The sequence below is a fragment of the Penicillium atrosanguineum genome, assembly GCF_028827265.1.
Source record: "Penicillium atrosanguineum strain IBT 20685 chromosome Unknown utg000003l_segment0_segment0, whole genome shotgun sequence".
NCBI classification, from domain to species: Eukaryota; Fungi; Ascomycota; class Eurotiomycetes; order Eurotiales; family Aspergillaceae; genus Penicillium; species Penicillium atrosanguineum.
Genome location: NW_026623135.1, coordinates 954,486 through 978,988, shown reverse-complemented (window position 1 = coordinate 978,988; position 24,503 = coordinate 954,486). Strand labels below are relative to the sequence as shown.

The following is a 24,503-nucleotide window of genomic DNA, read 5'->3' as shown; positions in this document are numbered from 1 at the left end:
CTTTCCACAAAAGGTTTCGGTTGTGTTTCACATTTCCCTCCGTCGTGGTGGCGAGGTCCATGGCATTGAGTTTGCTCTCTTTGCTTTGGCACCTTGGCGCCTCCTGAGTGGAGCCTTTTTTTTTTTTTAATCTGTATCATGCTTGAACAATGTCCATAGCCTATTAAACGGATCCTATCTTGATTAAAAGTTTGGATGGCTTATACAATATATATATATATATATATGTGTGTGTATCTCCATTCAATGAATGATGCAACGGTCCCATGGTCAACACTCCAACCCAATAGGGCTACCCCACGGTCACATCGCCGAGATGATGCGGGGATCTATGGAGCCAGTAGTCTCCAGAGAAATCTGCCCTTGCTCAGCAGCCAGCAGCACATCAAACTCATTCCATGCGTTCCACGCGTCCAATATGACAGGCGGCTCACATGTCCCAGACAACACAAGGCTCTCACTCGTATCCTTAACTCCCAGCCCGCTTTCATTCATGAAACCTAAGCGCGGCGTTTCAACAATAGACACATTATCAGGGGTCCTCGACCCCGACCCTGGCGAACCACCCCTAGATTCCTCCAGAATCCCGCTCACATACTGCCCAGGCGTAACACCCATCTTCTTCTTGAACACGCGATGGAAGTGACTCGCAGTCAGTCCCACGTGAGTCGCCAGATCTTGCAGACTGGGTTTCATCCCTGCACCCAGCGCCTCCTGTATCATCTCACATGCCTTATTGACCATTGTCGCCTGCGAATTGGCAGCCGCCATGAGGTCGCATTGTGGCTTACAGCGCTTGCAGGGTCGGAGTCCGGCGGCTTCGGCTTGGGAGGGGGTGTCGTAGAATTCGACGTTTGCGCGCCGGGCTAGGCGTGCGGGGCATGAGGGGCGGCAGTAAATTTTTGTGGTAAGGACGCCGTAGACGAAGTTATTAATTGTTGCGTCGCGCTTGGTCACGGCTTGCCACCGTTCAGCGGAGGTGAGGGCTGTGCCAGATCGGCTGAGGCGCGGGATCCTTTGTGGGATGTTTTGTATGCTCGACATGTTGGGAAACATGAACGATGGGTCCTTTCACTCTGGTATTGGGGGCTGCATTGTCGTAGGACGTGGGAAATGGGAGAATATAAGGTGCTGGGGTGAGTTGGTTCTGTTCTGCTGGGGCGTCTCTGATTGGTCATTTTGAAATCAACGGGAGGTCACCTCAACTTGACAGAGCTTCGATCGATCTAGCAAGATTCTAGCGCTAGTCTGGTGACCTTGATGTATTTTTCAGTATCTCGTCTAGATTTCGATTCTGTTTTTGCTCAATATTCGTCGAATATTAAACTATCGGCAAGGTAAATCTCTAGCGTTACTATGATATATATTGCCGCATATTATCCACACAACCCCCCGGGCACATCACATTTGAGATAAAGGAACACAATTATGTGAAAACACAATTGTAGTATCAAGTGATCATTTCAACATTGTGAAAAAAGGGGTTGAAGCGAAATGGATGATGTTTGTGGCTTAACTAGTCCAACTGCTTAGTTCCCATCCACGTGGGAAGTCGTGGAGTACCCCGTCGAGAATCACCAGATGGGCTTAGTCGAATTAAGGGACAAAGTGCATAGGACCTAGGTAGGTAGCCAGTGGCCTCTTCAGCATTGAACATGAAGGAAACTCTAACTGTGGAGAATGTTGCAATCTTCCAATTGGAAACGTTTCCACGCTCGGTCAACTATCCAAGATCCGACTTGATGTTGACATCCAAGGACGAACATCAGCCTACAGGCACGTATCTACAGTACCGGACAGTCTACAGGGTGGGGCACCAGCATAAAATTTAAAGGTGTATCATTTCAGCCCCAAGGGCCTTTTTTGATCTTCCGTTCTGCCTTGACAACACTGAGGCCAGTCCCGACCCCATTCTATCACCCTTATTTTCGATATAGAAGAGGTGGTGTCCACAACCTTGATTCGCTAGGGCGCATGGGACGCTTATCCGCAGTCGCCTAAGTACATTTGTCTCATAGCAGAAATCCATTTTCAACCCATCACAAGAATAACTCCACGTAATTGGACGCTTAGTCCTTGGTCTTCTGGGTACCGCGGAGCAGACCGGTTCTGCGGGCGGCAATAAGACCGGCCTTTTGACCCGAGGAGGCGTAGCGGGAGATGGTCGAGGCCTTACCGATATGCTGGTGGTTACCACCACCGTGAGGCTATAGGAGAAACAGTCAGATATATGGCCAGAAGGGAACCAGATGCAAAGGAAACGTACGTGATCGACGGGGTTCATGGCAACACCACGAGTCTTGGGCCAGGAGTTGCGCTTGACAGCGAACTTGTGCTTGGCACGAGAAGCCTTCAGGAGGGGCTTGTCGGTACGGCCACCACCGGCGACGATACCAACCATACCACGGGCAGTGTTCTTGACGACCTTCTTGGCACCGGAGGGGAGCTTGATGCGGGTCTTGCCGTCCTCGGGGTTGTGGCCAATGACGGTAACGTAGTTGCCGGAGGTACGGCCGAGCGCACCGCGGTCACCAGACTTCTCCTCGACGTTGGTGATGACGGTACCCTCGGGCATGGAGGCGAGGGGAAGAACGTTGCCGACGGTCAGAGCGGCGTTCTTACCAGCGTAGATGAACTGGCCGGTGTACATGCCCTCGTTGGCGATGAAGGTCTCGGTGATCATCTTGAACTTGTAGGGGTGACGGAACTGGACCCGGGCGAGGGGAGCACCACGGCCGGCATCGTGGATGATCTCCTTGACGACACCACGGGTGTATCCGTGACGCTCGGCGTAGTCGAGGGTACGGAACTGCGCAGGAGCCTTGTTGAGACGGGTGTTGGCCGCTGTAAACAGAAAAATTCGAAATCAGCACTCGCATTCTCCTGTTGTGTGTATCCTGGTTCTCGCAATTTCATCGCTACTCGCAGCGCAGCGTCGACAAAAATTGGTGGAAGGAGGGTATTTTTTTTTTCGATCGCACTCACTGAAAATGGAGCCACGGCCCTTCCTCTGGTTGCGGATAACACGACCCATGGCGACTGTCTAGAATACAGTGTTAGTATTTGTGTTGACAGGCGAATATCGACTTGAGAGTCGTGGGTGTGGAAAATCGTACCTCGAATTGACGATGGGCTTGTCGTTGGGAGGATGAGAAATCGATGGAGGACGGGACTGTGTGGGCTTTAGGGTGCGGTCGCTAACCTAACCCAATCAGCACTAGCGCGGACCGCATTATGTAATCACTTTCGCGAGAGAACTTTTGCAAGAACCAAAGATTTGCATCGGGGTAGCAATAATATTGAATTTTTTTGTCATGGCTAGCTAATTCCTGGTGGAATGAAGATTTCATAACAATCTGGGCTGTCCCATCATGTTTCACAAAAAGTTGACATTGTGTCTTCGTCTCGGCTGCTATTTACTAACCCCATCACGTGACACCAAGGATAGCCCTGAAGTGTCTGCGGAGACAAATGAACTCACCTGATATCGGTGGGCCTTGATCAACTTCTCTACTAATAACCGCGTCTCCCCTTCATGACACTATGACTCCCGCCAGCTACCATCAGCAACATATGAAGCTAAATTGATCAACATATTCAGTAGCATCAGACTACAAGATCGAACTATTAGACACAGAAGACGATTTAACTATAAGCTACACGAGCACGAGCACGAGCACCTCGATCTCATTGATTTCAGTACCAGCTTCCATTCAAATGCTAAAATCTACCGATCTATCATCCTATGAGCATTTCTGAATTATCTTGATTCAAATCTGTGTGATCTCTCATTTCAACACTCTTTAAAACATCCTACTGCATCAGTCTAGCCTGTTCTCACAGGTTTGTTTCGGCAGTTGCAAAACAGGATCTCAAGCGGTACCTAAGCGCAGTTTGTAGTCTGGTCTCCGTAGTACACCCCTGTCATAGGTACGGGACTTTATAGACCCCCGAATAGAGCGCATCTTGCATTGATTGCGTCTAGACATTACTGACCATTGTAGACAAATGCGGAGGGATGTTTTTCAGAGCGCATTGTAAATGGCTCTGTCGCGTAAAGAATTCCATTAAATAATCGGGCGCAGGTACAGGTACTGCCGACGTGACGCTTCCTGCGCGGACGCCAACCTTGTCCTTCACACCACCTCCCCACAACATCCAACATGGCACCTTCTGAGTCAGAACTCTCGTCGCTATCATCGGCACCGCCGACAGACGACGAAGCAGCTATGGCAGTCGATGAACCTATTGGTATCACCAAGTACTTCAAGAAAGAGTCGGAGACGCCGCCGCCGAAGCGGGAGCCATCACCACCCCATGAATACGTTCTGGCCGACAACCCGATCATCGCAGTGAGTTAAACTACTATCGTGTGGAATTTGCTCATCGCTAGACGCCTGGACACGTCCATAACGCGTTCAGACCATTCAAGAACACGTTCGCTGAGCTGTCGCAATACTTAGTTCATCGTCACGTTCCGCGCGCGTTTCCACGAATCCTTCCCTCGGGGAGTTCCACATTTCGGACCCCAGGACATCGAGAGAGGAGTTGAGGAGTCTCCCCCGGGAGAATATATTGAGCGCCTACTATGCGCATTGCTGGGTCTCGTTTTGAATCGCAAGAAGGATGTTGAGTATGGTCGCCACCCGATACCTTGATCCCCGCGCGGAGTCTCTGAAACGCGCGCATTGCCTCCCACCCGCCAATTAACCACAGGAGAGCTAGCTAACCTGGTTATGGCATTTTGTAGGCGGAATCACTATACGCGACCCCTCGAAGAAGCTATTTCAACACATCAGTCGCAATGGCCCAAGGCATGGCAGGGGAGGAACCCCCTTCACGGAGGCCGCAGCTTTATGACGATGGCGCCCGAAGAAAGAGTACGCTTCTGTGACCCTGGAAATGTAACATTCAATTCTGATTTGTATTTTCTCATAGCTGGAGCTGCTTCGGTCTCTGATACTCTGGTCCCTGGCATCATCAGATGCGATCCAGGCCAAGATTAAGGAATCATACAAGCAGGCGCGCCACGATGACGACCTAAATCAACCCCTTTCCGTTCAGCCATGGGGTCGCGACAGCTTAAAACGCCGATATTGGCTTATCGAAGGTCAAGATGATACACACTTTCGTTTATACCGGGAGAGCAACCCCGCTCTCAAACACAACACTTGGTGGAGTGTTGCCGGTAGTATTCCAGAGATACAGGAGATTGCCGATAAGCTCCAAGAAGAAAAAGGCACAAATTCGAAGAAGCTCAGCGAGAGGATTCGGAATGCCATCCCTCGATTTGAGGCATCAGAGGACGTAAGTTATCCATAGAATCGACAAGAGACTTAGACTGACCATACTACCAGAAACGCAAGCGTCGGGACTACCGTCTCCAGCGCAAAGCGGCTTTCATTCGACCGGAACCTGGCTTTTCCATGTATGAAGGACGTACTCGCGGTAAGAAGCTTAAGTACACCTACTCCGATGATGAAGATATGTTCTCGGATGGGCTTCCTTCCCGACGATCGACTCGCAATGCATCGTCCAATGTGACACCGGCTGAACCTTCACGTCCTCGGTTTACTGCAAGCGGGCGGCAGATTCGGTCCCGTGCCGGCGGTCTGTACGGAGAGGCGCTGCTCACCGGACAGCGCGAGGACTCTGAGTTTGACGAGGATGAGGAGGATGAGGGTAGACCCCAGAGAGCCCGGACCTCTATCAATCCTAATGGGTATTCGGGATACAGAGACGATGATCTAGAGGAAGAGTCTGAAGCAGCCCCATCGGAGGTTGGTGACAGCGGAAGAGAATGGGGCGGCGAGGAAGACGATGAGAATGAGTTCGAGGGCGACGACGAGGGAGGGAACGTTAGTGGAGACGAGTCCATCACGAATGGAGAACCTCAAAGTCTTGTGGTCCAACTTCGCTACGGCAAAGGCAATATGCCTAGTCAACCCAAGGTTGCACAGGACGAGCCTCCCCCTGCCCGAGAGACCGAGATGAAAGATGCCAGCGAAGCTGAACCATCTGCACATCCGTCTCTACCACTCCAGCCAACATCATTGCCAACTCCAGCACCAGCATCTTTCACTGCGCAGTCAGCCCCGGCAGTGACCGCACCTTCTTTACCTCCTGCACCCGTACCCCAGGTGCCTCAGCCGGCGCCGACAATGGCTGCACCACCTATGCCTCTCGGGTCAAATCTTTCAGGAGCCACCCTCCAGGTTCCTACAAATCCCATTCCTGCGCCTGTCGATTTTCAAAAGCCCACCCAGCCAGCCGAGACAAATAGCCTGAATGGACTTTCCGCCAGTGCTGAACGCCGACCTGTCCCAGGCATATCTCATCCGCAGGCCCCTTTCACGCAAAGATAGAGCTCGACTAGCTAATCCATCCCCGCGCCCTGTCTTATATTCAACAGGCCGATTTCTGGCCACCGAGTCTGGCTGATTGTCCGGAGTAAACATGGAGTTGCTCAAACTATGAATTCTAATCCACTGTGATGCCCATTGATGTTTCAAGCCCGTAGTAAATCCTAATATCTTAAGAATGTTACAAAAGGAATCCAGATTTACTGGACCAGTAATATGTGCTATTGTTGATTGGAGACAAGAAGACCCGTACACATGGCTTTTGCCAGTTGAGAACCATTTATAATGGTGGGATATAGAGGAAAAAATATATAAAATCGATGAAACCAAACGCCACACTTCAACGCCGATGATGCTAGTGAAATAGGTGATCGCCTCAGCCCCTGAGATAAAATCTCTTCAGATACACTGTACAACCGTACAATTAGTCCGCACCCGTGTTAGAGAACTCGGCCCCGTAAAACTGTAAGAACTCCGAAAGCGTTAGCCGCACAGGTCCTTTCCGGAAAAAAAGCAAGGCTTTTAGAAAGACGAGCTCACATCTTCGACCTGCGCGGCCACCTTCGGATCTTTAGTCCAACCCAGCGGTGGCACTTTCCAGTTGTTCACATCGTACCACCACCTGCGGATTCGGCTGCCAAGTGTGTGACCGCTGAGCGAGGCGTTGCGGTTCCAAAAGCGCCAACCGGAGAGGGCTAGTGTCCAGACTGTGCCTTGGATCAGAGGGAGGAGTACCTGATGGGGGCAGTTGATGTTAGCTATGAAGTTCCGCTTTGCATGTCGCTTTTTCCATCTTCAGATGTGCATGCTCCCCCTGGATTCCAAGATAGATAGCTGCCGTACCTGGTCTCTGATGGTAATCCACGCCACTCGCCCCCAGGTGTCAGCATCCCTGATACTGGCCAGATAGCTTTGCTCGAAGCGTAGGTCTGGCAAAGGGGGGAGTGTCTGGCGCCGGCGCACAGGTCGAATCACCCGGCTGGGATCGACGATGTCGGAGGCGATGCTGGCAGCATCGGATACCGGGGCTGCGACCACGGGCTGCTTTTCCGAGGCCGCTGTGGACGGGTTGATATCGTGGGCCGGGTCAGGGTGTCTCTTGATTGAAGCGGACTGGAGGAGCTCCGGGATGTCCAATGTATGGTCGGCCATTGTGGATGTTAGAGTGACGTGTTGACGGGTTACAGTAGACTGGATGTGTTGACGGTGGAGCTCAACCTTGAGGACTGTTCCGCCCGGTTGCTTTTCTGCCGGACCCCTCCATCCTCCCACCTTTCTCACCTTTTCTCTCTTACATCTTACCCAATTCATCTATCAAAATGTCTGCTCAATCTTACCCTCTTCTGTGCTTGGAGAACCCTCTCCTCGGTACGTGTGCTCAACATATTGAAAGTTGTGATAAATTGCTAATGTTTCTCTAGACATCCAGGCTCGTGGGTACGAATTGACTTCAGGGGATCTATCTACCAATTTAATTGCTGACATGTCTTTTCTAGCGATGCCGCTCTTCTTGAGAAGTACGGCCTCAAGGCCAACGATGCCATCCTCGCTGAGGAGCAGCACATGGGTCTCTATGAGGAGCTCATGGCCAAGGATGCTAAGCTGATTCCCGGCGGTGCCGCCCAGAACACTGCCCGTGGTGCTCAGGTAAGATTCGATATTGGGCTTATCTATCAATTATACTAATAATCGATATAGTACCTTCTTCCTGACAACTCCGTTGTCTACATTGGCTGTGTCGGCAAGGACAAGTACGGTGACATCTTGAAGAAGACCTGTGAGGAGGCTGGTGTCCACACCGAGTACCGTGTCGACGAGTCTCAGCCCACCGGCAAGTGCGGTGTCATCATCACTGGCCACGACCGCAGCATGTGCACTCACCTCGCTGCTGCCAACGAGTACAAGCTCGAGCACCTGCAGCAGCCCCACATCTGGTCTCTCGTTGAGAAGGCCCAGTTCTTCTACGTCGGTGGTTTCCACCTGACTGTCTGCGTTCCCGCCATCCTGGCTCTCGCCGAGGAGGCTGCCGCCAAGAACAAGGTATGTAAATCAGATGTTCATGGATTGAATCGTTATTTACGACTTCCAGGTCTTCATGCTCAACCTTTCCGCCCCCTTCATCCCCCAGTTCTTCAAGGATCAGCTCGACAGCGTCCTGCCCTACACCGACTACACCTGCTGTAATGAGACTGAGGCTCGTGCCTACTCTGCCAGCCACGAGTGGGGCACCGAAGACGTTGTTGAGATCGCCAAGAAGCTTGCTGCCCTCCCCAAGAAGAACACCCAGCGCCCCCGCACTGTCGTCGTGACCCAGGGTCTTGAGCCCACCATTGTTGCCATTGGCTCCAGCGACAAGGTCGAGGTCCAGCAGTTCCCCGTCCACAAGCTCTCCGAGGATGCCATCAACGACACCAACGGTGCCGGGTAAGTTTTGTCCTCTCCGCATGTATATGAGCAATTGTCTAATCTGTGTTCCCCAAAGTGATGCCTTCGCCGGTGGCTTCTGCGCCGGTCTTGTCCAGGGCAAGCCTCTTGCGGACAGCGTCGACATGGGTCAGTGGTTGGCCAGCAAGAGCATCCAGGAGCTCGGACCTTCGTGAGTTTCCACCCAGTCATCCACACGAAGAACCTACCAAGCTGACAGTCAATTCTAGCTACCCCTACCCCAAGCAGGCCTACTCCCGCTCTTAAACGGTCAAACTTCTCTCAAACAAAATAGAAAAGAAGACCTTCAACACAGACATCTTCCCATGAAGATCCCAGTGCAGCTCAAATAATTGACAAGCACCAAACAACCTTTGGATGATTCAACCCTCTATACCCAAACAATTTTCGTTTTTTCCATTCCCATATACCTTGAAATAAACGACTTAACGTCGACCAACTGAACTCGAAAGGCATTGATCCTTTTCGGAAGAAACCTTGCTCTCCTTTCTCATACAACACTGTGTCTGTTATTTACCTATGATACTTTCATGTACAGCATGGGGCAATCTGGTATAGAGAAAAGAGCGTGTGAAACCTGGGGAGACCCGCGAGCGCTGGAAAAGTGCATATGTTTTCAACAACGATATAACGATTAAATCATTTCCCGAGTACAATATCGCATCGAGACTGTATCTCAAGCTTAAGCATAGAGGACCGTACAGGCATAATCATCTCTAGGCTCAAAATCTGCTTATGCTTTGCTTGCTGAATTAGGAGGCAAAGAGTTTGAGATCGAGATCTGAGGTCCTGGAAGTATTAGAAAATGCACCCCACAGACAGCAAGCAATGTATAGTTCCTAGCAACTTATCAGACCTGTCCGATGCATCAACACGCAGCTACAAGTATTTGGGGTTCGTACCGATATGCTAAATTAAAGCCTACATGTATAGGAATTGTCCGGCAGTCTTTCAACACTTGGCTTGCGCGCGATCAATCGGCCACACTGCTACGAGCTTACTCTATCGTGGCCTTGAGCTACACTCCTATATGGAATAAAGGAGCTAACTACTTGCTCTTTTGGAGGAGTCGAACACTGCTGAAACCCGCGATGTGGTTCGTGTGGTCCACACCCTGATGCCTTCCCCGTTCATGAACTGGCGCAGCCACTGGGGAGTCAGGGGAGGCCATTGGACACTTTGCCCATGACTGAATGGAGTGGCCATGCCCTGCAGGCGGGAATGAATGAAATGGTAGCGATGTATTTACAGACAGGTGATCGAGAAGCACCTCGGATGGTATCCTCCCGTGGTGGCAGAGTATGTCAATTAGACGTGTCTCGCCATTACCCCTTTTACTTACCACAACCGGGATGGACTGATACTTACATTCAATGGAATAACTCTATGGGGAAGCCGATCGCCTTTTTGAGGCATCACCGTCACCTAGGTTACAATCTGCAGCTTTTACAGATATTTCAGCCGGAATTTAGCAATTAGGGGTAGACGTAAAATGACTGTCCATTGAATAGCAGACCTGTCAAGATAATATCCGGCATAGGGCCAAACCCATCATCATAAACATGTCCACCATCAAAATCAAAGAAAGGCATTACAAAAGAAGTTTTCGTTACCAAGGGCTTCATCACACGCACAAAAGGGCAAAACGCATCAAAAACTGAATGACGAACGAAATCATCCGCTAAAAGCAGGGGTAACTCGGTTCTTGATCTTCCCCCGTGTGGAAACGTGCAGTGCCCGTCCTCCTAATCCCAATCGGAATGAAAAGAAAGAGAAAACTGCCACAGGGAAAGCAGGGTAATGAGGGCCGTGGAATCCAGGCCGAAGCTCATGCTCAAGGCATTTGCGTTTCTGGAATCTGGAGAATCGGGCCGAGGGAAATGAAAGGCACGTACTTGGGTCTATTTCAGAGAATGAGTAGGGCACTTTCGTCGTCCTTGATGGCCTCCAGTGAGAAACAGAACACGAGCCAGGGCTGAGAAGAAAGGGCCCGGATGTTGGAATTTTCCTGGTCTCGCTCGGCTGTGTAGGGGTGTTACGCAGATTAGAATGCGGTTTTCGTACAAATTGGAAGATTGTAGCTCGTAACTGTGATCAACCGCCTTGGCCACATGGCGGGGTCTGGCCAATTGCGCCAAGCTGGGTCGCTGGCTTGCGGTGGCCACTGAATGCGGAGTTATAGTGCCCGGCACCTGAGGCTAGACTACTCGCGATGAAGGCGTCGTTTGCCCAGGCTTGCCCTGGCATGCCACTGGACATTGGCTGGCTAGGAAGCTTGTAGGAGCCGAAAGTCATACGACCCATGTCGCGGTCCCAGCTGTTCCCTGGGGGACACGGTTGCGCGGATAGGTTGGTCGGAGGAATCCATGAGGATGGAATAGAGCTAGCGGTGTCGATGCCATGTGAGAACTGGGATTGGCCCGCGAGACTCTGGCGAAGGAGATCATTTGTCATCTGGTCCTGCGATGGGGATCGCTCGGAGGCGTTCATGCCTGCTGGACCCATTGCGTGCATTGGAGATTGTCCTCCCAGGCCTGGAGGGGTCCTCGGAGAAGCTCCATCTCTCAGTGGACCGGGAGACGAAGTGTTCCAGATACTTGGGAGGGCAGGTAATGCTCCGTAACCTTGGGAGATAGATCCGCGAAGAGAATCGGCTGCATTGACGGCAGGTGGACCAAGACCCGGCGGGGCAAGGGGGGTGCTGAACTGTTGCGGAGTTCTCTCGTTAAAAGGGAAAGGATTGGCCGTTGATGCCATTCGCGCAGAAGGCGTGGGCATTTCTCCACTGTCATGGAAGTACGAGAACTGATTTGGGAAATCGGGAGAATTCTCGTATGTGTCAGACTCAACCAATCGCTCTACGCCCTCGACAATGCCGTGCATGTTAGCAGACATCGATGCAGACGCCGACTGTGAGCCATCAAACATGCTGCGACCCTCGGCAACAGAGATCGAGTCCTGTGTTGCCTGGGGAATCTCGTCTCGCTCAATATTCGGGGTTGACAGAGTGTGCTGACGGGAATGAGGGCTTGAAAAGAACTGAGAGGGAAGGCCGTCCTCTTGGTAAATGAAAGTCTTCTTATCCTCGTCGTCGACAAGCGTAATAGGGATTTTATTTCTGACGACAAGGTCCAAACCATCAATCACGAACTCGCGAATTCGGTAGAGCATCTCCTCATTGGGATGGCTTCTTTCGACACCAGGATCATTCACACGAGGCTTGATCTGGTCACCCATGCCAAGGTATCGGCGGGAGGTTGCCGGTTGATCCAAGGGTGCGAATCCGAGACTTTCTTCGTCTTCTTCCAGAAGATAGTCGATCTCTGGGAGATGTACAACATCGAAAGTAGACGCAAGGAGTGTAAGAGTGCCCGCATATATTTTCCAGAACTCCTGGATCTGAATGGAGAGGATCGAGTCCTTCTCTTCTTTTTGCGCAACCAGGAGATCACTAGTAGTCAGAAGCCAAGAGCTGTAATGGCGCAGCGCAGGCAAGATCCGTCGCGCGACGACAGTCACCTTATCCGGACCATTCTTGAGGGTATCTTTGCTGCTTGTGCTGGAATCTTCAGCGGCAAATCGCTCCAGTTCAACCAAAAGGATCTGCAACAAAGTAAAGAAAGTCTTCACGTTGATTCTTTGGAAAAAGGCGCGAGCATTCGAGACGGACTCCTCAGTAGACCGAGTTCGGGCAAAGTCTTCGGCAGCAATGTTGACGAGGCACAACTTCTGGAGAGTTCCCTCAAGAGAACGTTCTCTAATGTCGACGGACAACTGGCTCATCACCTCACTCTCCAGTTCGTCATGCTCCGGGAAATCATTGCCTTTATAACACTGTGCATGAAGGTAGACGAACCAAGGAGCCAAGGCTCTTCCTGGAAAACCGGCATCCTCCGGACGGATCAGCTCCCTCTTGGTCCACAGATTCATAATCTTGCGAAATTCAATCTCCAGGTTTCCTTTTGCGGAAGGGTGCGGGTCTTGGGCGGACAATGCTCTGTACAGATGATAGGTGGCTCGGAGATGATTACCATCGGCGAGGGCGATGACAGCCAGCTGGTTGTGCGATGCGCCAGAGACGGGGTAGATCACCGAAGCCAAATCATAGTATCCAATTGCAGGGCCCCAGTTGCGGTCCTTGGCGACGAGTTCGGTTTCGCGATAGCGAGAAAGATCGCCGAGTCGGATTAGTGTCGCATGGCAGGATTGGAGGATGCGCTTGTGCAAATCAGGTGTAACGATGGACGAAAGCTGCGTCGACAAGTCTGGGGGAAAATAGCGGAGTTAGTCCAATGACTACCGAATTTGAGGACCGAAGAATTGCGCACTCTCATAATTGAACTTGCGCGCGACCTTGTCCAGTTCCACAATGCCTCCAAAGTGCGACGAGAGGTGCTGGATGTATCCCCGGTAGAACCGCTGGCTCGACTTGATAAAGTCTAGGTAGTGCTTCTCGAGCTTGCGCTTCTCGACCGGCTTCTTTTTAGCGTTTTCCTCGCGGTACTATTGTGTCGCATCCATTAGCCAACTGTAAATCCGGCAAGTCATTCGTAGCGTCTGCACTCACGCGGGAAAGCAGCTTGCGAAACCGAGTATTCAATTTCAGATGCGCGTCCCACAGGCGACCTTCGACATCGGTATCGCGAGCGGTCTCGAAGTCGAGGAGGATGGCGTTTTGACAAGCGGTGCGGAATCTGTGCAAGTTCGCTGCTGTCAGCTGGAAGCCGCACGGCAATGTAGGTAACGGGACTGACTCTGATAAAAAGTGAGAGATTTCGGCGAAGGTGGGCTCCTTCTCAACAAGGCGCTGCAAGAGCTCTTTTTCGGCATGGAGCGCAGTCCTAGCGGGTCATTAGATTTGAGATTGGCTGGGGACAAAGGAACTCACTGCCACGCATCTTGGAACGCCATGGCTCAGGATGGGAGACTTTTCCCCCACCGTAGACGCCCGTCAGATGGCTTTGACTGGGTAGGTGGACGAAGTAGCCATGAGTCCGGGAAGAAGTGTGGAAGTCACAAAACTGCCGTCACGGAAAAAGACGTGGAGTACTTGCGGACTCTCCCCCTGTGGCGCCGATCAAATTGTGGCTGGTGACCTTTTACTTTTCTACTTTTCTGCTTTTCTACCTCTTCTATTCTTCTACTTGGTTTGTTTCTCACTTGATATTCTAAATCCTCTTCGATTTCCAGATGATCTTCGCACTATGATTCGCTCAGTCACATTTTATCCCCTGCTGCAGTGAATTGCCCCGCCTTGGTGGATCGATCACAACACCGCCATGTCCAAACGCTCGCGAAGCTCGAGTCCACCATCTCTTGACATATCGTCATCCCCGACTCCGGGGACTGCTACACCTGAACCGAACAGTAAGGCCTTACACCGATATCCAGAGCCTGTCGCCGAGGTTATGCAGTGTGCTCTCCCTCCGCACCGCGAGACTCTCTCGTTCACTTCGTACGAAGACTACGAGGTTCACTACCGACAAGCCCATGTCAACCGCTGCTCTCAATGCAGTAAGAATTTCCCCACAGGTCATTTCCTGACCCTCCATATCGAAGAGAATCATGATCCTTTTGCATCCGCGAGGCGGGCGCGCGGCGATAAGACTGTATGTGCTGCTTTATGCTTTCTATTGCATTAACAACATTGAACTGACTCGAACTATATAGTTTGGTTGTTTTATTGAGACATGCGACCGAAAGTGCTCGACTCCTCAGAAGCGTAGACTTCATCTTATAGATAAGCACATGTTCCCTCGGGTATGATACCCTCTCTTACTTTCGAGAACTTGCTTCCTGATTCATTCTCTTTAGAGCTATAATTTCTACATCATCAATGATGGTATTGATAGACAGACGTCGATGCTGAGGCCCCTGAACAGTCACAGAAGACGCATCTCTAATGTGTCTATCTCATCCCACGAGGGAAGATTGCGGCGCCGCAGCTCAGCATCTCAAACGCAACCGCCAGTTAATTCACCCCAGGCGCCAGAGACTCAGCTAAAAGCTCCACAGAAGTCAGATGATATGGAAATCGACGAGCTGGAAAAGTCGATGTCCGCACTCCGCTTTGTGCCGACCAGCGTGGCCAGAAACCGGCCCGTAGCACCTCAAAAGAAAACCTGATACCACGAAAAACCCCTCTTATGAAGTAATGACTGCCATGAGGTCCAATTCAACTTTTAGTTGTCATATAACGTGTTTCAATTGTCCGGCAAATGCCAAACATATCGAGGCCAAACAACCCAGCCCCAGCTGAGATACTCGCATCACCGGGTATAGACAGCAATCACAAGTGACGACAAGCCATAATACATACAGACCATGAAGAAACCCCACCAGAAGATTCCTTCCAAATCCCAATCCAAACCCCAGACCACGCATGTACAGAACTCCGCTAGTTGTCATGTCCATCAGAAAAAGAAAAGAAAAGAAAAGAAGCCAGTGTCACTATAACGGTGGTGCATAAATGCATCAAACCAATTTCCTTGGTCAGATCTGACCGAATCATGCCGAGACCTTTAATTATCATGCAAAACCTGTTGTAGTCTCCAAGAGATCGGCGTAGGTGTCCAAGCTCGAGCCTACCAAGTCCACAATCGCCCAACTGGTATTGCCCTTGAACGTCCGGGCCCAAACCCGAACAATAGCAACACTGAGCTGACGCACTTTGTACGGGTTGGCCATGAATTCCGTATCGGGTGCCCCTGGCGGATCAACAGCCATTTCGGTTTCATCCATCATGCTCTTGATCCATAGAAGCAGTTTGCGCTCGTGTTCAGATAATCTCTGCTCTGGTTGTGTGGCGGGGATGGCGAGGAGCCACCTACTCAAGAGGAAAGCACATTCTAAACTACAGAGAGAGTGCTGAATGCTCCAGAAGAATGAGTGTGTTCTTGCCACGAAGTCGATGCCTAGTCGAACGGGAATAGACAGAGCATGGGCTGAGTGTAGTAGTGCCATAATCAATCGCGGGCTTCGGACGATAGGTGGCGACTCGATCAGAGCTCCTGCGATTTGGACCGGGTCCTGAGTGATCAGATGTCGGCAGGGGCCGAGGTCAACATGTAGTCGGATGTAGGCAAGCCCTAGGAGTGCTGTTGATGTAAAGGCGATAGGGCCGGCTGGATTCTGAGGGTCGATGCTGGATTCGGGCGTGCGTTTCCACAATGCCTTCCAGGCACTCAACGAGTTATCTAACACGTTGAGATCTTCCTGTCTCAGACTAGTTCCATGCATGTTTGGAGCCGACAGACAAAGTTGGCGGGCAAAAAAAATTTGCTGAATAATGGCGTGAATGAGGATGTAATTGCCGAGAGGAGAAATAGGAGCCGATGGAAGCGAAATAGATGATTTTAAGAAAAGCCGAGCAAATGCATCCTGAAAAGGAACATCCGAGCCTTGTCGGGTGCGGAGTACTCGCCGCCATTGGGCCGGGTTGGAAGCTTTCCAAAGGTCGTGTGAACAGGGCATATTCAGCTTCAACTCCCCATTCAAAATCAGCGGAGGAATATTGTACATGATAGAATGGAGGTTGGAGAAACAATAGACGATCAATTTTGTTCGTCTATTTCCTTCTCTTCGCACCCAATCTTCCCAGCTTATGGGTTCGAGGGTGGGTGGTGGTTCTGCCAGACCGTGTTCCCGAACAAGCCGAGCCAGTGTACTCTGAAGCGAAAGAATCTCTCGAAGGAGTTCTGGGTGTCTCTCCCAGGATGCAAACACGGTCAATAGTAAAAAGGTCCGAATCACCTCCATATGGGCATCAGAATCGTCTGGCGTATAGATCGACGCATTGATAGGAGGTGGGAGGTGTTGATTTTGAAAGGGACTGCTTGCGGTGTTCGAAATCATGGACGAACCACGGGAGTTGTGAAAATTCGATGGAGGAGAAATATAGTTCCATGATGGGTGAGGAACCTGTCTGCTATCTCTTCGACGGAGACGCTCTAAAAGGATTGCTTTTGCTGCATGAAAAAGGTCAATTCCTCGGCCATTTTCAAAGCGGTAGTGTGATCCGGCCGCTGCTGTTGCCAGGGTAAGCTCGGGAGAGCATTTGGCAACAGATAATGTAGGGACGTGCACAAAGGGAAGATGTTCATTCAGCCCATTGATATATCCAGCGAAAAAGCGAGATAGAGCATGCCGAGACGGCGGAACAAACCCCTTAGGAAGAACAGAGGAGAATTCTTCGAGCTTTGACATGAAGACTTGGCGATCAGTATTTGTGATATCCCATGCGGGTCGTGAACCTTCATCGGATAGACCAATGCGATCTTCAATCTCGTGAGATTCGGGTTGCAGGGACGGTAATCGGGACCCGAAGTTGGAGAAGGACGGTGGTTCTTCTGCTTGCATTCGTGGATCACCCATCAAATCTCCGCCCAGCCTTGTCGATGCTGTTTGCTCTCTGACTTGTGATTTCGAATCCATGGGCATATTTGGAGGCAACATAGGATCCTCAACCGACGAGAACACCCCAGAGTCCCAGTCGGACGACAGACCCACACTTTCCAGAAAGACCGTGAAGTCTTGAACGGGATCCCCCAGATCCGTCAAGTCCAAAATAGAAGGTTCAAGGCCGTAGTTATCCGTAATCCCTCTTCCTGGAACTTGTGCAACGGATTGGGATGGTGTGCCGACCGAATGCGACGGTTTTCGAAGCGACTCCAGACTTTCCTGCTGCCCTTCCAAAGCGACATGGCTTGCGGCGTGCGACAAGAGATTCAAATCATAGCCCCAGGAAGGATTGAAATGTGGTGTCTCGACTATCGATGGAGGCTGGACCTGGACCTCGGGAGGTGGAGGCACTTGGGTGTGGACCGGGATGGCATCGGCAAGCTCTAGCATGCGCGACTCATGGTGGGCAGGTTGACTTATAGTCGGCTGTATTTGAATGTCATGGTGGGTGTTATCGATACCATTCTGTGTCCGATGTTCTCGATTGGCAGCACTCTCGGCTGGGTGGACCAATCGTTCATGTCGCACCAGAAGATCACTGCGAGGGTCGTACGATAAGCGATTGGGTCATTGAAAACAAGAGAGTGGCTTTACCTCCGGGCAAAAGATTTAGAGCAAATGTCACATGAGAAAGGTTTCTCCTTGGTATCTGTTGTCCTACATTAGTAGGGGTAAAGGATAGGATAGATCGGGGTTACTCAACGGGTGCGGAGATGGCGTTGGAGATGCTCCAAGCGGGCGAAAGATCGACTGCAATACTCGCAAGAGAGAGACTTTCGGTGAGCGGCACCCTTCTTCTTGACTTTTGCAGATTTCTCGTCCTCCATATTGGGGTTTGTTGGGGTTCCTGGGGGGCCAAGAGGGGAAAGAATTTGAGGCCCTTTGAGCGGGGAAAATTGAACTGTGGGGTTTGGCTCAGATGAGGGGATGGTCACGTGGCTGCACAACACATCTGTTTACTTTAAGAAAGAGACGGCAGAACAATGTAGACAACGCAGTCAATGGCCGGATCGTGCATGTTGGAGAGTTGGAGTCTCTGGGGGTGAAAGCCTAGGTCCGAACATGCAGCGTCTCCACCGGTGCGGAGAGACCGCGCCGGAGCTTTTTGAAATCTCGGGCAGGAGAACACGAGTAATCAGCTATAGAGGGAATACGAGTGGCCTAGACCCAAGCGATGGAGTTGGCAGGTATTATGCCGCCTTTACATAGAAGCACCGACCAGTTCGAAGAATGCCTGTACAGAATTAGGGCTATCCTTCACCCGCGGGGTTCCGATTTGTTTCGCGGGTATCGTCCATGGCTATTGCTATATCCCATATTCCAGGTTAGCCCGACATCTTTCAGGGAAACGTCGAGAAGGGTTCCCGGAGGAGAACTGAAGTGCGACGCAAAACCAACATTGATGAACCCTGGGAATGCCCCGTGATTCAAGCGATAAGGAAGAACGAACACGAGAATAAGATATAAGGTATTTTAGGCCGGCGTGCAGTTATCGCGGTCTCCTTATAAGGAATTACTCCTTACTCCGTATGTTCAGACTATTCCAAATACGCAGTTCCAGCTATTCGTAACCTATGTCTCCGCTATCACCAATTTAGAAAGCATGGCCGGTCCCAAGACAATCTCAGAGCCGCCGTTTCACGTTGTTTCAACAGTGGGGCCTAGAAGATAAAGTGTGTCTTTCTGTAGACCTGGAGAGGAAGGTAGGGCTGCTTCAGATGGCTCTTGATGTAGAGTACATAATTGGTTCATAGTCGATCATAGTTCAATAAGTGTAAGTTTCACGATCGCAAGGGGGCATAGGACATGACAGCTCCGATGTCTCCGATGGCTCGTACATTCGTCAGCTTGAAACGCGTGGGGAAAAGCCCTGGCCCCTTGAACACTCGGCCCGGTCTCAAGCTCCTCAACAGCACTTGATCTTCCTTTGTGAGGACTCCGTGCTCTGTGTTCCTTCCTCGTTCCTGTGTGAGTGGGGGAGTCCTGGTTTATCTTTGATAAACGCCCGATCGAGACCACACTAAGTGGCCCCAGCGATCTCACCCTAAAAAAAGCTCAGACGTCGCGATCGCGACTACCAAGACAACTTTCCATTGAAATCCTGCCCGGCGACAAGACGGACATCGCTTGGTTTCATTGTGCAACTCCGGTCAGTCGTCGTCTCCTCCCTTCCGCGATGTGGTGCGGATCTCGCTCCTATCGCCCCTCCCGGCCCCAGCGACCGGTCAAGCAAGACCATGGGAAACTAACTAGACTTCAGGGGCTCGAGATTATGCGTTGAACCTCGTCGCATCACCCCCGACGGCTCCCGTATCGAATCTGGTGTTAAGACGCCATTGTCCGGCGAGGAGAGGGCGCTGCGAGGCTCCGACTCAGCTGGAGGATCACAAAGTTTTAAGAACGCGGGACGCCATTCAACTTCATAATGCTGGCTTCCAAGCAGTACGTACCGCCTATGGGCGCATCTGGATCCCAGACACCGGCAACTGCCTACCACACCGGCTCGCAACGCCCCGCGACGGCAACAAAGGTACAGGATGGGGTTGGGTTCAGCAGTCCGACGAGGTCGGAATTCTCCGAGGGGCAGGACGAACTTGCGGCAGTTCGGTGAGACTCATGAAATCTAAGTGCCAAAACATGCATATTGTTCTGACCCCAATCCAGGTCCTGGGATGAGAAAAGGGTGGTTCAGTGGTTACAGAGCATCAAGTGTGGCCAGTACGAGTCGATCTTCAGAGGTATCTTCCTGCTGTAGCCCGCTTGGAATGGACAGACACTAATCATTGCCAGCTAATAATTTCAACGGAGATAACTTGCTTGATTGTGACCAAAAGATATTGCAGGAGATGGGCATCAAAAAAGTCGGTGATCGGGTTCGCATTTTCGTGGCGATCAAGCAGCTCCGGAACAAATCAATGCCCAACCCGAGACAGAAGAACTTGGTCAGTACTTCCAGAATTTTTCCTCTTTTTTGCTTGCTAAATCTTGATATAGAACAAACTAGCCGCGCTGGAAGCCGCCGCATTGTCCCCGGATCTTTCCCGCGTATCTAGTGCTCGCCCGACAACTCTGAGCAACCGACGCATGTCGCAGCTGGTGGATGATGGGTTTAATTATTTGGGCAAATCGCCTTCTCAACCCACATCTCCTGGTGATTCATGGCGTAAAGATGGCTATCTCACAGCTGGTTCGGGATCTGGGCGTAACCCAAGCACGCCGAATGAAGGACCCCGAGGAAGCTCACATCCGAGGAATCCTAGTCTTGACGGTCTTACTATGGGCCCTCTTCCGCTCAATTCCCCGGTGATTCGGGTGATTTATACTGGCGGCCAGACCAAGGTTCTTGATATCCGCCACTGCAAAACACCGGACGAGGTCATCATCAACGTTCTTAAGAAATTGCAGCTGCCTGAGCACCAATATCGAAACTACTGCTTCTATGTCCTGGACGGCTTAGATGCGGATCTCTCGAACTGCAGGCGATTGACGGAGGCGGAACTCATGGAAATCTGCGAAGGAGTCAACAAGTCCGAGCGTGGTCGGTTGATTCTGCGCAAGATTCACGCCGGGGAACCTGACATCGATGAGGTTCGCCGCGCATCACAACTGGCGGTGGATGAAAGTCAGGTCACGCACCGGATGGCCTTGGACAAATCCACTTCTCGCCAGAAGTCCAAAATTCAACAGCTGACTGGAGAATCATGGCATACTCTCAACACCAAGCAACCTCTCTCTCCCGTGGGTGCTCGGCATCGTACAAACTCTACAAATACTACGAATGAGACAGATCTGTCACCTAATAGCGAGCGCAACAACCCCGTGGCCAATAAACTGCGATCGTTCTTCGGACAGAGACCGCCAAGTGAGATGATTATCCATGAACTTCAATCGTTCTTCCCCAGTCACGATAAAGAAGACATTGCGAAAACGATGCGGAGATCTCAACGTCTCAGCCGAGCAGCAAGTCGTCTCAGTGTTGTCAGCAATTACAGTGTGGCATCGAGTCTTAAGGATGCACCTCCCCTTCCCCCCTTACCTCCGATTCCCCCCATGCCCAATATTGCCGACACATGGTTCCAGTCGGGTGGAGCGCAGGCCGCCCGTGCATCACGGCCCATTTCTACCAGGTTCAACCTCCCCCAGTCTTCCTACCGCGATTCGATTGCATCAAGCTCCCTGCAGCCTCTTCAGGAGGAGTCTCCTATTGAACCGAACCGCAAATCCTACGTCTCGTTTGATAGTGGTTCTGACGAACCCAATCCATCGCGCCAGAGCATTCTGGATGAGACTGCTAGTGTCATTGCTACCGACGGACATTCCTCTAATGACCGTTCTAGCATGATTGTGCCCGACGAAGGGGACGATGAAGAAGTAGAGGAAGAAGACGATGAGAACTTGATGAGTGACTTCCTGGCTGGCAATAATTTCGCGCCTAAGAATTGGATGAAGGGATCTCTCATTGGTGAAGGTTCCTTTGGCAGCGTCTACCTGGCGCTTCATGCCATTACTGGAGAGCTTTTGGCCGTTAAGCAAGTCGAAATCCCATCCGCTACCAAGGGTACTGAATTTGACAAACGCAAGAACGGTATGGTCACTGCTTTGAAGCACGAAATTGAACTTCTGCAAGGAATGCACCACCCCAACATCGTGCAGTATCTGGGCACCCAGGCCGACGACCAATATCTCAATATTTTCTTGGAATATGTGCCCGGTGGCTCTATCGCTACAATGTTGAAGCAGTATAACACCTTCCAGGAGCCGTTGGTCAAGAACTTCGTCCGACAGATCCTGGCCGGTCTTTCCTACCTACACAGCCAGGGCATCATCCACCGAGACATCAAGGGAGCCAACATCCTCGTCGATAACAAGGGTGGTGTCAAAATCTCCGATTTCGGTATCTCCAAGCGCGTCGAAGCATCCACCCTCCTCGGCGCTCGTGCCAGCGGCGGCGGCGGCGGCCACATCCACCGACCATCCATGCAAGGCAGTGTCTACTGGATGGCGCCCGAAGTGGTGCGCCAAACCGCGCACACCAAGAAAGCCGACATCTGGAGTCTAGGCTGTCTAGTCGTGGAAATGTTGAGCGGAGCCCACCCCTTCCCCGACTGCAGCCAGCTACAAGCTATCTTTGCGATTGGAAGTAACCAGGCTCGTCCGCCTGCTCCGGAACATGTTAGCGATGAGGCTAAGGAGTTCCTCGATATGACTTTCCAGGTTGACTTTGAGAAGAGGCCTAGTGCTGATGAGCTGCTTAAGTGCCAGTTCTTGGCTATGCCTATGACGTGAACTTGAACAGGGTTGACTGTACTATGATATTACGCATGACGGTTGTTATTTGATTGTCTTGCCTTGGTCGAGTGAGAGTGACCCTTTCGGTAGTTATACAATTCTCCAGGGACTTTTATTGTCGCATTTTCTGGCCCATGTCTGTATAGAACTGAATTTAACATGCATAAATAATTCTTATCATTGGGATATTAAATTAGCAACTTCCAGCACTTGAGTGCTAGAACGCACATAGTCATCATCATACGCAGGAACAAAGCGTTTCGATGGCTTCTAGAACTAATTAGAACTAATGAATATGTGAATGATTAGCTTTTAGAAAAGATTCATATATTTCGCTCGAAGAAATGACTAGGATAATACACAAGGTTGGTGAATCGCAATGACCACTATGCAGGCCACCTCTAAAGTTACAGGTTGAGGGGACATAGTGCCCCAAGATATTTGATAGCAAAACCGAAGACGTCAAAAAGAAGCTTTGGTCAACATTTAGTGAGCGATTTTGCCGTAGAAAGGTACACCCATGGCGCTCAGGAGAAGACGGGCATCCTTGTCCGCCTTAGCGGTGGTGTGGAGGGTGATGTGACAACCAGGAATCATCTTAGGAGGGTACCTGAATACTGGTTAGAAAAGAAAACCACAAAGTAGCAAAGAAAGAACTCACATATCATAGTTGACCTCGATCTCGGGGAACATGGCAACATTCTCTGGTACCAGACCGAAGGTAATGTTTCCACTGCTGTCACCACTGCTACCCTTGATACCGGGCCAATCCTTAATCCGGGGCAGAACCACATCGATCAGCTTGCCCAGGAAGTGATACATGGTCTCACCCTGCAGCTCAGCCTTGACGGCAACGGTGTCTCGGCCAGGGGCAATGCTCCAGGTCGCGACGCTGGACTTGGACTTAAAGGTCTCAACACGCGTGTTGGAGATGGCCTGGATAGCCATACCGGCAACGTGTAGCCATGACGAGTTCTCATGGGCGGCGTTCTTCACGTAACTGTGGATTGTGATGCGCTCGATCTTGGGGATGTTGTTGAAGCGGATGGGCTTTCGGATTAAACGCAGGACATCACCACCACGAGGCCCGCGAAGGGGACGGTTCTTGTGATAGGGAGAGCTGTCATCCCACTCGCGCAGACGGGGAGCCTTAGGCGGGGGCTTGAATCCAGGTGGTGTGTGCACGTAGCAGAGGGTGAGGATGTCCGATGCGACGGTCGAGTGGTATGTTTGCTCGGCGCGCGGAAGAGCAAAGGGACCGGGGACGAACAATCTGGAAGATGGGTCTGAGGGTGGAGGCGGCTGATGAGGGTGGAGGGGACCACGGTCGTATTTGGGGGATCGGAATTGGTATCTGGAGTCAGATGATCAGTTGGTTTGATTCTCACGAGAACTCCGCAAGTCACACGACTAAGGAGAAGTCTTCGGCAAATATCACATACCGGCCCCGAGGAAGCTTCGTCTTGCGTGCCTTGGCCTGCGCAGCTGGGTCAAAGGACTTTGCTGCGTCTTCAGAGACAGATGTGGTCAAGGAGGATGCGGTTTCCAGTTCGTCTGAAAGACGTCTGGCCGGGGCCTCGTCGGAGGCATTGCGGCGACCGAGGAAGGCCTGGGGACGAGCCGAGGGCATGAAAGCCCGGGGCAATGCCCGCGCTAAATATCTGGACTGCTCCCTAGCAGCCATTATGCGTGAAGGGTGGTGATGTCGGATTCGCGGATCATCAAGAGACTCGCGGCCGAAAATTGTTTGCAAAGCACAGGATTGGTCACGTGTGTATTGTGCCTCGTAAGTCAGGCAACGAGCCCCGCGGAAAGTGATCAACACTTTAGCTTCATTCGATCGTCCCGCGATCTATTCCATTACCTCTGACTTGCACGCGTCTTTTCTTTGCTTATGAGTGGTTATTGACCCTGTCCCGTGCCCAAGTCAGACGAGTTCGATGATGT

The 24,503-nt window shown here is 51.3% G+C and overlaps 10 protein-coding genes across 10 annotated transcripts; 4 read left to right on the top strand and 6 right to left on the bottom strand.

Annotated features, from left to right (window-relative positions):
• Positions 1-303: 303 nt before the first annotated feature.
• On the bottom strand, positions 304-1,044 carry mpt (putative DNA repair and transcription factor Ada; the record flags this gene model as incomplete). Its single annotated transcript, XM_056883835.1, has 1 exon — positions 304-1,044. The coding sequence occupies one exon, from the start codon at positions 1,042-1,044 to the stop codon at positions 304-306; it is 741 nt and encodes a 246-aa protein (XP_056742113.1).
• Positions 1,045-2,069: 1,025 nt separating this feature from the next.
• On the bottom strand, positions 2,070-3,034 carry N7443_003778 (60S ribosomal protein uL2; the record flags this gene model as incomplete). Its single annotated transcript, XM_056883834.1, has 3 exons — positions 2,070-2,207; positions 2,267-2,844; positions 2,986-3,034. The coding sequence occupies 3 exons, from the start codon at positions 3,032-3,034 to the stop codon at positions 2,070-2,072; spliced, it is 765 nt and encodes a 254-aa protein (XP_056742112.1).
• A 1,129-nt stretch (positions 3,035-4,163) lies between these two features.
• N7443_003777 (uncharacterized protein) lies at positions 4,164-6,365 on the top strand (the record flags this gene model as incomplete). The annotated part of the gene is made up of 5 exons (XM_056883833.1): positions 4,164-4,352; positions 4,464-4,633; positions 4,751-4,880; positions 4,939-5,307; positions 5,358-6,365. The coding sequence occupies 5 exons, from the start codon at positions 4,164-4,166 to the stop codon at positions 6,363-6,365; spliced, it is 1,866 nt and encodes a 621-aa protein (XP_056742111.1).
• A 421-nt stretch (positions 6,366-6,786) lies between these two features.
• Positions 6,787-7,514, bottom strand: N7443_003776 (DUF1770 domain-containing protein; the record flags this gene model as incomplete). The annotated part of the gene is made up of 3 exons (XM_056883832.1): positions 6,787-6,825; positions 6,903-7,097; positions 7,206-7,514. The coding sequence occupies 3 exons, from the start codon at positions 7,512-7,514 to the stop codon at positions 6,787-6,789; spliced, it is 543 nt and encodes a 180-aa protein (XP_056742110.1).
• Positions 7,515-7,681: 167 nt separating this feature from the next.
• On the top strand, positions 7,682-9,053 carry N7443_003775 (adenosine kinase; the record flags this gene model as incomplete). Its single annotated transcript, XM_056883831.1, has 7 exons — positions 7,682-7,730; positions 7,784-7,799; positions 7,859-8,009; positions 8,061-8,402; positions 8,452-8,786; positions 8,845-8,958; positions 9,017-9,053. 7 exons carry the CDS (start codon positions 7,682-7,684, stop codon positions 9,051-9,053), a joined length of 1,044 nt encoding a protein of 347 aa, XP_056742109.1.
• A 1,848-nt stretch (positions 9,054-10,901) lies between these two features.
• Positions 10,902-13,718, bottom strand: N7443_003774 (uncharacterized protein; the record flags this gene model as incomplete). The annotated part of the gene is made up of 4 exons (XM_056883830.1): positions 10,902-13,072; positions 13,136-13,310; positions 13,375-13,648; positions 13,696-13,718. The coding sequence occupies 4 exons, from the start codon at positions 13,716-13,718 to the stop codon at positions 10,902-10,904; spliced, it is 2,643 nt and encodes an 880-aa protein (XP_056742108.1).
• Positions 13,719-14,086: 368 nt separating this feature from the next.
• On the top strand, positions 14,087-14,933 carry N7443_003773 (uncharacterized protein; the record flags this gene model as incomplete). Its single annotated transcript, XM_056883829.1, has 3 exons — positions 14,087-14,416; positions 14,478-14,567; positions 14,622-14,933. 3 exons carry the CDS (start codon positions 14,087-14,089, stop codon positions 14,931-14,933), a joined length of 732 nt encoding a protein of 243 aa, XP_056742107.1.
• Positions 14,934-15,335: 402 nt separating this feature from the next.
• Positions 15,336-18,094, bottom strand: N7443_003772 (C2H2-type zinc finger protein; the record flags this gene model as incomplete). The annotated part of the gene is made up of 3 exons (XM_056883828.1): positions 15,336-17,805; positions 17,862-17,916; positions 17,971-18,094. 3 exons carry the CDS (start codon positions 18,092-18,094, stop codon positions 15,336-15,338), a joined length of 2,649 nt encoding a protein of 882 aa, XP_056742106.1.
• A 1,598-nt stretch (positions 18,095-19,692) lies between these two features.
• Positions 19,693-22,553, top strand: N7443_003771 (STE11 family mitogen-activated protein kinase kinase kinase; the record flags this gene model as incomplete). Its single annotated transcript, XM_056883827.1, has 4 exons — positions 19,693-19,874; positions 19,932-20,005; positions 20,058-20,209; positions 20,262-22,553. The coding sequence occupies 4 exons, from the start codon at positions 19,693-19,695 to the stop codon at positions 22,551-22,553; spliced, it is 2,700 nt and encodes an 899-aa protein (XP_056742105.1).
• A 489-nt stretch (positions 22,554-23,042) lies between these two features.
• Positions 23,043-24,240, bottom strand: N7443_003770 (mitochondrial 54S ribosomal protein uL5m; the record flags this gene model as incomplete). The annotated part of the gene is made up of 3 exons (XM_056883826.1): positions 23,043-23,166; positions 23,218-23,910; positions 23,999-24,240. The coding sequence occupies 3 exons, from the start codon at positions 24,238-24,240 to the stop codon at positions 23,043-23,045; spliced, it is 1,059 nt and encodes a 352-aa protein (XP_056742104.1).
• Between the last annotated feature and the right edge of the window lie 263 nt (positions 24,241-24,503).